At 42.5% G+C, this 13,417-nt stretch overlaps 1 protein-coding gene across 9 annotated transcripts in view; it reads right to left on the reverse strand.

Moving 5' to 3' along the window:
- kif21a (kinesin family member 21A) overlaps positions 1-13,417 on the reverse strand; it is a 68,546-nt gene that overhangs the window by 32,206 nt on the left and 22,923 nt on the right. For 8 of the 9 annotated variants that reach the window (XM_057329634.1, XM_057329633.1, XM_057329630.1 and 5 more), the window contains exons 2-5: positions 3,590-3,812; positions 1,650-1,832; positions 1,329-1,475; positions 1,108-1,242 (exon numbers count right to left, since the gene is read on the reverse strand). In XM_057329634.1, coding sequence (XP_057185617.1) covers positions 1,108-1,242; positions 1,329-1,475; positions 1,650-1,832; positions 3,590-3,812 — 688 coding nt within the window. Of the gene's footprint in view, positions 1-1,107; positions 1,243-1,328; positions 1,476-1,649; positions 1,833-2,099; positions 2,187-3,589; positions 3,813-13,417 lie in introns of those variants that run through there. The other variant, XM_057329632.1, reaches the window with a different exon arrangement.

Below are 13,417 nucleotides of genomic sequence, written 5' to 3' on the forward strand. Positions count from 1 at the left end.
TGCTCCTGACAGTGCCTAAAACTAGGCTTAAGAAGGGATCGAGCGTTTGCCATTGCAGCTCGAAAACTTTGGAATGGACTGCCGCTGTACATTAGACAGGCCTCTTCACTGTCTCAATTTAAAACACTTCTTAAAACCCACCTTTTTTCGTTGGCTTTTGACACCAGGTAGAGTGTTGATTTTATGTGTATGCATGCATATTTTTTCATCTTTTATTGTGTACTTCATATTTTATGGTGCTTTTATTGTGTTATCTATTTATTCTGGGGATTTTTTTCTCTCCTTGTACAGCACTTTGGAAACCTTGTGTTTGTTAAAATTGTGCTATATAAATAAAGTGGATTGGATTGGACCCAACTCTAAAGTCTTTACGCTTATGAGCCAACTCTGAAGAATCCACCCTAATGACCCAACTATAGGACTCCGCATTAATGACCCAACTATAAGGACTCCACATTATTGACCCAACTCTAAAGTCTCCAACCCCTATGAGCCAACTCTGCAGACTCCATCATAATGACCCAACCCAATAATTTCCACCCTAATGACCCAACTCTAAACACTCCACTTTAATGACCCAACCCTAAAGTCTCCACCCTAATGACCCAACATTAACGTCTCCACCCTAATGACTCAACTCTAAAGACTCCACCTTAGTCACCCAACCCAATAATCTCCACCCTGATGACCCAACTGTAAGGACTCCACCCTTATGACCCAACTCTGAAGACTTCACATTAATGACCCAACCCTAAAGTCTCCACACTAATGACCCCACTCAAAACACTCCACTTTAATGACCCAACCCTAAAGTCTCCACACTTGAATGACCAAACTTTAAAGACTCCACCCTTATGACCCAACTCTGAAGACTTCACATTATTGAACCTACTCAAAACACTCTACCTCTATGACCATACCACAACAACACTACTCTGAAGACTCCAGCCAAATGACCTAACCCTAAAGACTCCACCCAATGAACCAACACTAAAGTCTCCACCCTTCTGACCCAACCCTAAAGTCTCCACACTAATGACTCAACTCTAAACACTCTACCTCTATGACCACACCAAAACACCGTTAATAATTTTAGATGGTACGTACATTTTCTGCAGGGGCACAAACTCGCACTTGACAGATGTGAATGGTGAAAATGGCGTGGGATCGAGAACTCTGTACATTCATCTGAGTGCTGGCGGTGGTGCGGGAGAGAGCGCCCAGCTTCAGACACTGCATCATCTACAACACATCATTTATTTGTAAAAATATGACATTAATAAAGTGACACACATGGACAATAAATAAATAAATACTGTAATTCTCACTTCTGCCTCTGAGGAAACTGTGCGTGTCATCACTCCTACAGTGTAGATGCCACCGTTGGCATCTTCGTGGATTTTAATGTGAGATTTCTGTTTCCTCTCCATATCCCGCGTGGTGTCGAAAAGATCCAACACCTCCTCGTTATACAACTGAAGATATAGCACCGACACACACACGCACAATGAAAAACCAGACAAAATGACTAATTATATTAGTTATGCGGTTAAGAAAAAAAATGAATTTCAATATAAAGTTTTTCTTCACTAAAGATGTTGATCCAGTAACACTCCTAACTGGCAGTCAGGCGTTATTTAGTTCTGTACCTCCAGAAACTGAGCACTGATCTTGAACTCCGGGACGGGTCGTCCTTGATCTGTAGCTTCCTGCCGTCTCTGCTCGATGCCTTTAAAGAGATGACTGACAGCCCGCGGGATGATGCCCAGCTCATCATCTAGAATGTTCACGTCAAAGCCTGTGCCCATCGTATATGTCTTCCCTGACCCTGTCTGAGATACAAGACAGAGATCTGATCTGTGTGTCGACATTTATCAATTATAATTAATAATGCAATCTTGCAAACACTATCAAATAGTCAAACGGTCATTCAATCTGCAACCTTTAAAAAACATCAACAAAAACCAGTTATTAAGAAATGATATATAAGAGTTATGGATTGCAACTCATTGTATTACAGTTGTTGTAATGCATAACAATCCGATTTCTTGAACTAGACATAATTTTATCTACAGTATAAAGTAAATGAAGTATTTTACATTATTATCCCATTATGACCCAGCACTCGCTTTTAGACAGTTTGGTGCTGGTGGAGTTTGATCAGTCTGTCTGACAGAGAAGTGAGACTGTTGATATAAAGCAGGATTAACACAGTGCCAGTGAGCAGACAGACAGATATCAGATCGCTGCTGTATGTGCTTGTGGTGATAGTCGGCCGTGGAATGCAGGTCAAAGCTGAAGCTCGTCAGAGAACATGAAAAATACATGGACAAATATGTAAAATAAGACATCCAAAGTAATAAATATGCAGAATTCAAGTCTATTCAAGTCTTATAATTATCAAGTCTATAATTAAGTCTATATGAAGAGTTTGGTTCCAAAATGAGATAACTCCGTTGTTAAAATTTTTCAAAAATCATGTTTTTTATTGTGCAATCCAATTAATATCAAACTGCAGTTGGTTTGTTTTGATTTAAGGCATAATAACTAAAAAAAAATGCAGCTAACTAACACAATAAAAACATGTTAACATAATAAAAAACATGATTTTTGAACATTTTTAAAAACGGAGTTATCTCATTTTGGAACCAAACTCTTCATATGATATCTAGATATGACTAAAAAGATAAATACACTATAGCAGGGCTGGGTATTATGTTGTTAAAGTCCAACTGCATTTGATAATTTTCATCTAGTATTTAAGCATTAAATAGCATATGTAAAAGTTTTTTTCCTGTGATAATAATTTCTTCATGCCTTAAAATGACTTGAATGTAACTCTACACTCTGGCTTCATTCACTATGTGTGGATTTATGAATATGCAAATTAGTCCCCACCTCCATACAATCGCAAAACGCAAACGTATACAGCAATATTATTAACAACACTGGTGACAGACAATACGCCCTTTTCACAATGACGTCACTTAACTTCCGCCTTTTTGCAAAGCAGTGTATCATAACATCCGTCTTGCAACAAACAAGAAGAAGAAGAAGAAGAAGAAGAACTTCCGTTTTGCCGTCGCGCTGGAATTTAACAACAGTGAGAAAAAAAACTGACAGAACACGTATTCAAGTACTTATCCTAGCACCTTCGCTAACACAAAAAGAAAACAAAACACTTACCTTCATAATCAAACAGGTACTGTTCAACAAAGAATTTGTATCCTTTCCTCTAGCTTTGATCTTGTCGTTAGCGAAAATTTGTCTGCAAGACGTTGTACATCATCTAGACGTATTTGTGTCAGATGTGCAAGCCACTTGGTAAACTCCATTCTGAGGCACTAGCGGAAGTAACTTCTTCTTCTTGAGTTTTACTGGCGGTTGGCAAATCAGCTTATAGAAGCATTACCGCCACCTTATGAACTGGAGTGCTAGAGGAAGTAATGATACACTACTTCGCGGCAGAACGGAAGATGCGTGACGTCATGTGAAAAGGGTGTATAGCGCTGCTCAACCACATGGGGGAGCCGTGAGAAAAAGTTCTAAAGTGATGCTTTAAGACTTATTTAAGACACAGGAAACACACCTGTCCGTATGCAAAGATTGTTGCATTGTAGCCCTCAAAACATCCTTCGATGAGTTTTTCAGTGCAGTTGGCGTAGATGGCATCCTGCGTTGAGTCCATGTCAAACACATAGTCGAACGTGAAGGCCTTGTCCTTTCCCAGAACCACCTGCGGCTCGCAACGGGTCACGAATGTGCAGATGTGACATCCTTCAATTTTTTCCTTTGCCAGCTGAGGACGAATCCTGACAAAGACATCAAATGACTCAAATGTTAACTCACTGGTATAAATATCAATAAGCAGAGATTCATGTGTTGACAAAGAGAAAATGAGAGATTTAAAATAAACCGGCGAACGCATAAATTAAACTGTCTGGCAAGACAATTTACACTTAAAGGGATAAAGCAAGTCATAACGGAGACAAACGGTTGTCTTTATATATTTTTATCTCCTGTAAGTTAACTGCTGTCATGCTTGAGGTACAATCCTAGCGAGCTTGTCAAAGTTAGTTAAACCAAGTCCCTTTAAAAGTGAAATCATCCCACTTGGTGGCCATATTTCAGTCAAGAAACGACACAGTGCCGACCAAATATAAAATCTGACTGTGCAGTCAACTGTACAATAAATGTTGTTTCTTAAAATCAAATTGTACAAAAAAAAATTCCAGATTGCTCCAGGTACTGTGCAATGGTTCATAACAGTCCCGCCCCTAGAAAATCTTCAGTCTTTGTTCATTGATAATTGGCCCTTTTTATTTTATTAAAGGTGTCATTTCTGTCACCAGTGCGGCTGTATAGGTTGCACTTTTCCCCTATTCACAGAAATACAACCGCGACATCTTGTTAATATCTATTATCTTTTATCTATTACCACTTGTCTACCCCCTTTAGTACAGTCAGGTTTAAGACCCACTGAAGCAACCAAAAAACTTCAATTATAAATTCATGGGGACTTTATTACTACAGTTGACGAAGTTTAGGTTCTTTGTTGAACCCTGCTGAAACTCTCCATTTTTCCACTAAAACAATCTTATAAAAAAAAGAAGTCAAAATGCTAAATTAAAAAAAAGAGCATTAAGGAATAGTTCACCTTCTAAATGAATATTCTGTCATCATTTACTCACGCTTGTGTCAATATTTTGAATCATGTATTATTGAAAAAATGTTGGTGACCAATTGTATGGACACAAAACCAATGCAAGCCAATGGGGACAAATGGTTTTCTGTTACCAACATTTTTCAAAATACCTTCTTTTCTGTTCTGCAGAAGAAAGAAAGTCACACAGGTTTGAAACGACAAGAGGGTGAGTATGAGTAAATGACAGAATGTTTATTTTGAAGGTGAACTATTCCTTTAAGACGTTTTTCTATTGAATGATTACCATATATCTGTGCAGTTGCTAAACTGAGTGTGCTATGCAGTTGCTAAAGTATTCTCAGTGTTTTTAATGCTATGTGGTTGTCAGGGCATTGCTACAGTATGCGGTTGTTATTGTGTGGTTAGGTGGCACTGCTGTGTTCTGGTTTGTTACTAACAAATGTGCAAAAATAATAATGCTGCTTGACCTAGACACATGACATATCTGAAGACAATCTGAGATGAAGACTTTCTCTGGTGCACCTGACAGCGGAGGCCAAATTCTGACTCTCTGTGCATGTGAGACTCTTTTGTTCAGAGCACAATTCACTGACAGCAATACAGAGAGACTATTGTGTGTCTTTGATACTGGATCTGCCCTGTACTGCACAACAAAGAGAGAGAGAGAGATAGATGAATGAGTTTGCTGTTTCAAACCAGGACAACATAACATATGTAAATAAATTGATCACCGTTCTGTGTCATATAAAGGTTCCCATAATAACTCAAATGCTTCTCTATTCAGCCAGAGATAAAGCAACATCACAAGAGTGTTACGGCCATATATTATATTCAGGAAAAGTGTACCATGACCATACTAGCACAATGCTTTTGTACAAAAGACAATGGAATTAAAGGAATAAGGGAAAACCATAGACTGTATAAAACATGGACGAAGTGTCCGTGACGTCACCCGCAGGTTTGTGAAGAGCAATTTTGAAGCCGTGAGCGGAGCTTGTCATGGCACACGACGGAGAAGACTCAAGTGCAGGGGTAACAGACAGATTTTATTGGGAAAAAAACACAAGCAAACAAAAACACAGTAAAACACGCGATAGTCCTCGTGGTAAGTGGCACACCGTCCACGGGGAGAAACTCGACCCGTAAGAATCAGAAAGAGATAACCAGAAAGCCCCTCGGGGATAACGACACAGCTGTAGAAATATGGGGCGGGGAGATGCCTCGACCCGCCTAACTCACGAAGAGAGAGTCCGTAGTACTCCGAACGGCGATGCGTGTCCGGTAAGAGGTGAGGTGCCTGACCACCGAAGAGAGACGAAATCTGGAGCGCTAGCGGGAACTGAGGGGCGAAAATAATAAACCAAAAAAACAGGGGATGCACGGAAAATCAAAACTGTGACCAGAGTAGGGTAAACGGCTGAGGCAGAAAATTACAGTGGCTATTACAAAGACAAGGCTTTAACAGAGCTAGACGCTCTAGTCTGAGGCAGTCAGCACAGGCTAAGAAACAAGCAACGGTCTGACACAAGACGAGGATACAAGAGGGACTAAATAGGGAAACATAATGGGCAGCAGGTGAGATGGAGAGAGGTAATTAGTAAATAGGGGTGGAACGGTTCATGTATTCGTCCCAAACCGTCACGGTCCAGGCGTCACGGTCCGGTTCATATACTCTGACGACGAATACAGTCAGTCACAGGCGCCCAGAAGGGGGCGCACATGATAATGCAACGCTAACTGTCAAAACAGGGAAAAGCAGAAGAAGATATCTGTTATACATCAAAAATAAGAATGGCAAGTTCAGACAGCACGCAAGAGCTCGAAGACCCGCCTGCTTGTTTTAAATCCGTAGTGTGGGAAAGTTTCGGGTTTCCTGTGAAGTACGGCAGTAAAGGAGAGCGAGTCGTCGATAGGACGACGACGGTGTGTCGGCGTTGTAAGGCAACTGTACGGTAAGTGAGTGGAAATACGACCAATATGCTAACACATATCAGACGACATAATCCAGATGTGACCGTCACTGGACTTAAGGTTTTTGCACATACAGTCCGAAATTGTCGTATGCGTTTTTTCGTATTTGGCTCTTGTTTGTACGGTGTCTCTGAATGGTTAAAAAAGGCCACTCAAAATGCTTGACGGATGCGAAAAACGCAGAAAATCGAACCCAGTCCGAATTTTTTTATGACGGACGAAAATATCGGAGGCAGTGTGTAAATGTGATTGACACAACGTGAGGTCGTGTTTATTTTTTAACGTGCGGAAATTTACTTAACCTTTGAAAGTTTAATATACAGTCTCCTAATTAAAAAGTTTTTTTTTCATTATTATATTTATTTTGTACTTTCATATTTTCAGTTCTGTAGCTGATTGTGACCAAACACTACTGCCTGTTCAAAATAAACAGAAAAAAGCAAGCACTGGGGATTTGTTGCTTATTCCTGTTGTACCGAACCCGTATCGAACCGTGACCCCAAAATCGAGGTACGTACCGAACCGTGACTTCTGTGTACCGTTCCACCCCTATTAGTAAATAATGGCCGGGACGATCTACAGGTGAACAGCGTGATGAGGTGATAAGAAACTGGTGAGAGGGGGAAGCCTGACGGGGAGACACGAGGGCGGGGTGGTGACGTAGACACCGAGCGCATGACGAACTGTGTAAACAACTCACATGTGCTCGACAAAAGACAAACAAACCTCCATGCCAGACAAAACGGGACTTGAGAATGTCAGAGGCTACCTGAGCTTGGGAGTTCCATTTGAACAAAAGCTTGGTGGAGGTCAATGCCGTAAGCGGCGCGGCCACTTGGCCAAAACCCCGGATAAATCGCTGGTAAAAATTGGCGAAACCCAGAAACCGCTGTAAAGCTTTGCGTGAGTCGGGGGTGGGCCACTCGGCAACGGCTTTGATCTTGGCGGGATCAGGTTCAATGCCCCCGGGAGAAATTATATGGCCAAGGAACGAAACCGTATCGGCATGGAAATCGCTCTTCTCTGCCTTGACAAAAAACTGATTCTGCATTAGACGCTGGAGAACCTCACGCACGTTTTGGGTGTGTTCCTGGAGAGAGGGGGAAAAGATCAGGATGTCATCCAGGTAAACAAAGACAAAACGGTTAATCATGTCTCCTAAAACATCGTTAACGAGGCCCTGGAAGACGGCAGGAGCATTGGTCATGCCAAACGGGAGAACCAAATACTCGTAGTGTCCCGAGGGTGTATTAAATGCCGTCTTCCACTCGTCCCCCTCACGGATACGGACCAGGTGATAGACGTTGCGTAGGTCTAGTTTAGTAAAGACCCGGGCTCCCTGTAAAAGTTCGAAGGCAGAAGACATGAGTGATAAGGGGTACTTATTCTTAACCGTTATCTCATTCAAACCTCGATAGTCAATACGGGGCGCAGGGAGCCATCCTTCTTTTGGACGAAGAAGAAGCCGTTGAGGAAAAGGGAATGGCGCCACTCGAACTCTCCGATCTACGGGTGGGCGGAGGCTTTTAGTGGACACTGCAGCACCTGGTGGTCGGGCTTGCCGCAGTAGAAACGTAGTCCCTGGAGGAGACGTTGCTGCTTCTGATTAGGAGAGAGCCGAGATCGACCCAGTTGGGCTCTGCCTCCGGGGAAGAGCGCGGGAGGAGTAGCAGTATCCCCGTCCCGAGCATGCCAAGTGGTGGGTGAGGGTCGTCGATGACGACGGGTGTTGATGCGGCTCTCCACCCGCAGACATAAATTGGTGAGCTCTTCCAGGTCTCGTGGAAGGTCAAGGGCAGCAATCTCGTCTGCAATAGTGCTGTTGAGACCATCGAAAAATCGTGTCCGCAGAGCCCCCCTATTCCAGTCACAGGCGGCCGCCAGCGTCTGGAAGCAAACAGAATAATCCGTAATAGATCCTCTGCCCTGAGAGATCCGAGAGAGCTGGGCGGCCGCCTCGTCCCCTTGAGCCGACCTGTAGAATAGACTTGTCATCTCCGTGCGAAAGGCGCCTCCCAGACAGCGATACCCCAGTCACGAGCTCGCCCAGTCAGGAGGGTTAACACTAGGGCTGTGCGATTTTGGGAAAATATCTAATTGCGATATTTTTGACAGACATTGCGATTGCGATTTGATTTGCGATTTTAACTTTTCTAATTCAAGCTTCAGCTCAATATTGTTGTGTGGAGCACAGTATGGGTATACAGTAGTTACCCTGCTCAAAGAAAACAAAAAAAATGTTTCCATTAAAACCATTACAAAATTCATTTTTGTAGTGTGTTTAGGGCATTATTCAAATAGGGCTTACTGTTGTTCAATTGGTTCCCAACTTCCCGATTACATCACACCAATAGAATCCAAATACCAGTGTACACTATTAGTGACATAGACATAGTTACATAGGCTGATTTATTATTTTTTAAGTATGTGAGATTTTTTAAAACAAGTAGAAAATGTGCTGAATGTTTAATTTCATCCAAGTGAAATTAGCAAAACAGTTAGATAGAATTTACATTTGTTTGAAACGCGGAGCTAGGCGTGAGTTGACACAGGGTGCGCGCGTGCGTCAAGCCTCGTCCATATTGCCAGATGCCCGTGTGGAGCCGGACTCAAGTACTATAAACGTCATTACGAAACAGGCTGTGTGTGCGCGTCAAGTTTAAACGGCTCGTCCGCGAGATGCGGGAGACGCGCAACGCGGGGCAGAGACGTGCGAGTATGACAGGCTGTGTGTGCGGTCTTATGAATTGGACGGTTCTTTAATATTTATTTGCCTAATATGATCGATCTGACTCTGAAAAAGTGTTAATTTTGACAGCAAATTTTGATTTAGTTTTAGTCATAGTCTTTTGACGAAAATGCAATTTAGTTTTAGTCACATTTTAGTCAACCCCATCATTTTAGTTTTAGTCTAGTTTTAGTCGACGAAATATGAAAAACATTTTAGTCTAATAAATATACATTATATTTAGTCTACTAAAATCTAAATGGTTTAAATCATTTACTTGGTGTAATTAAATGTTCCATACAAAGATTCAACTGTTTTGACATAATTTACTTCACCTTAGAATGAAATTAAACCAGGTCATTACCTTTATTTTTCAGAAAATTCCAGTAACTAGATATGCATTGTTGGAACGCAGAGTATTAGACCATGAACGACATGTTCCAGTTCGTTCAATTCCATTTGACTCAATTGACTCGTTAAGTAGGGCGTATTCATTCAGTTCATTCAACCAATGAAACGCTCTGACAGGGCTCACACTCAAAGGCTATTGGCTCATGGCATGCCTCTTTGAAGAAAGAGCTGCACTGTCTTTGCTTGATACAGCAATGAATGAGAATAGCTTTCAAAAAGACATATTATATAAATTGTATTACATTTCTTTAGTCATGCAAACATGTTACATACTTGGTTGGAATGTACAGTTCGACTCACTTCATCACTTCTATAATCAGTAGAGGACAGCGCTGGTTTCTTTTGGCTGACTCTATGTTGCATTTCACGTTATGCAGCAGCTCGTGTTAAGTTAACATTGGCATATAAAAACCTTTGAGCTTGCCTTCGTAATGTGTTTCGGGGTGACTCGCCTGCAGTCGCGCTTCAAGTTTGCGGCGTTTTACCGGCGATCGTGAAGGAAAATAAGACGCTTTGTAAACCGCGTGGAGACACAGAATACATGTGTGTGCTTCCCCTTCTCCCAGAGACTTCTCTCTACCGTTTATATGAGATAAGCAGCACATGCGCGCAAACTGATGTCCGCCAGGTGGGACAAGAATATTTTCGTCTCGTTTTTATTAGTTGACGAAAATGTCAGTATATTTTTATTACAGTTTTCGTTATAATGCATTCATTTTTATTTAGTTATCGTCTCGTTTTCGTCAGTGAAAACATGTCGTTAACGAATACTTTTCGTCATAGTTTTCGTTAACGAAATTAACACTGCTCTGCAGATGCCATAATAACACACACTCTCTCCTGCCTTGTGTTTGTTTGTTTTTTTAATGACGGACGTTTATGCAGTTGGCTGGGGCAGTGCTGATTAGGCATAACGGAGGTTCGCTCACTCAGTTGGTTAGCAAGAATGCCACTCAAAGCGGGCTTGGAACAGACGCGTTTGCTATTTTTCACATCGCTTCCACATCGCAGCCTCTTGCGATTAGCAAATCGCAACGTCTCACATCGCGATTGCGATTCAATTTCGATTAATCGTTCAGCCCTAGTTAACACATACGCCACTCTTGCTTCCTCGGTGGCGTAACGACGCAGCTGCAGCGCGAAGACCAGGGCGCACTGAGACAGGAAGGCCCGACATGAGTTGGGATCTCCCCTGTAGAGGGGTGGGTTGTTAGCGTGTGGTTCCGGCGTGGGGAGAGATCCACGGGGGTTATGGGCAGAGGAGGCACGTAGATTGGCAGCCTCCAGTTGTAGGGCGGTCACCTGCTGGAGAAGATCCGCCACCTGAGCGTTCAGAATTCCCACTTCCTGCGTAGCAGCGTTAAGCCAAGATTCCTGATGGCCCAGCATGGCTCCTTGCTGCTGTAGCGCGGTCCGGAGATGGTCCGCCCCCGCTGAGTCACGTGCGTGGTAAGACCGTTCTGTCATGGCACACGACGGAGAAGACTCAAGTGCAGGGGTAACAGACAGATTTTATTGGGAAAAAAACACAAGCAGACAAAAACACAGTCCAAACACGCGATAGTCCTGGTGGTAAGTGGCACACCGTCCACGGGGAGAAACTCGACCCGTAAGAATCAGAAAGAGATTGCCAGAAAGCCCCTCGGGGATAACGACACAGCTGTAGAGGTATGGGGCGGGGAGATGCCTCGACCCGCCTAACTCACGAAGAGAGAGTCCATAGTACTCCGAACGGCGATGCGTGTCCGGTAAGAGGTGAGGTGCCTGACCACCGAAGAGAGACGAAATCTGGAGCGCCAGCGGGAACTGAGGGGCGAAAATAATAAACCAAAAAAACAGGGGATGCACGGAAAATCAAAACTGTGACCAGAGTAGGGTAAACGGCTGAGGCAGAAAATTACAGTGGCTATTACAAAGACAAGGCTTTAACAGAGCTAGACGCGCTAGTCTGAGGCAGTCAGCACAGGCTAAGAAACAAGCAACGGTCTGACACAAGATGAGGATTCAAGAGGGACTAAATAGGGAAACATAATGGGCAGCAGGTGAGATGGAGAGAGGTAATTAGTAAATAATGGCCGGGACGATCTACAGGTGAACAGCGTGATGAGATGATAAGAAACTGGTGAGCGGGGAAAGCCTGACGGGGAGACAAGAGGGCAGGGTGGTGACGCAGACACCGAGCGCATGACGAACTGTGTAAACAACTCACATGTGCTCTTCAAAAGACAAACAAACCTCCATGCCAGACAAAAGACCTGCCCGGGGTCACGACAGGAGCCTGTCGTCGAGGTGCTGAGGTGCCCGGTTGGTGAAACCACTTGTCACTCAAGTGGCCACGCCCTTAATTATGCAGAATTTTAAAGTTTAATCTAATTTGAAAAGGATGAGTTAAAAAAAATGAATAGCATTGTAAGTAACTTCCGTGTTGGTTTCACGAGAGAGACCGGAAGGTTGCCGCTCTGGAAAAACCAAGGAACCTCTCCAAAACCCCAATATTTTGCCACAGATTAAAAAAATGACCGCTAGGTCAAAACGCTGAATATTCACTAACAGTAAACCACTGCAAGAGCCATAATCATTTATACAGTATTTGATAGCAACAGAAAGTACCAAACCATATTTATGTTTTTTTATGTTATATTTTTTATTAAATGGTTTTTGTAAATTGCAAAATTGATGGAATCAGATGTTCTAGAAATGTACAGACAAATAACCGTGTTGTGAATTCTGCCACCTTTCTTAAACAATTAATTGAGAAGAGACTTGAGCGTTCAGATCTCTTCTATGAAAAAATACATCTACAGGCGAGTCTGTACCTGCCATGTTCATGTCCCGGGGGCAGCTTCATACTGTCTGTGTAAAGCATTTTACATCCCCACGCCTCATCTTCTTTACTCTTTTACCATGAAAGGGTCCATACAAAATGTAAATCTCAACAATTATGGATCATCACAACATTAAATAGGCATTATTATATTTAGCTGTGATAGTTTATTACAGCAATAAGCCACTTATGTGTTGTGTTACTGTTATTTAACCACTCTCACTCATTGGCTAACTTGGGAATTCAAAGCAACTTAACTGTGGTAAAATCATATTAAAGAGTCATATTGCAAAAGTGAAGATATTTGGTTGGGAGAGACACACAGAGAGAGAGAGAGAGAGAGAGAGAGAGAGAGAGAGAGAGAGAGAGAGAGTTCTTCCTGCTGTGACAGAATGTAGGCCATTGCTAGATCTACTGCAGTTTAACCTAAATCCCTCATTCACATGCTCTCGCGTATGAGTTTGAACACTGAGAAAATAGCTCACCCAAAATTGAAAATCCTCATCTAGCTCAGATGTATCTTCCTCTTTTTCAGTTGTGCACAAAAAAAAGATTTCTATAAAAATATGCCATCACTTTGAGTTCCATAAAGACATAACATTCTTCTAATATGTGATTCCCACACCCTGGTCTCTTCTAGTACATTAAATGAATCAAGTAACATCCCGTTTGTTTTCTTGCAATCTCATTGCCTGCAGTGTTAATCAGTAACCCAGAGAAAAGTGTTGAGGAACTCAATAGAGACTAAAACTGTAAATCTGCCCTGTTTGTCCCAGGGGCTGGTGCCCAGCCAGTCATTCATTCATGCTATTCTGGA

This window comes from Triplophysa rosa, linkage group LG3 (assembly GCF_024868665.1).
Source record: "Triplophysa rosa linkage group LG3, Trosa_1v2, whole genome shotgun sequence".
NCBI lineage: Eukaryota > Metazoa > Chordata > Actinopteri > Cypriniformes > Nemacheilidae > Triplophysa > Triplophysa rosa.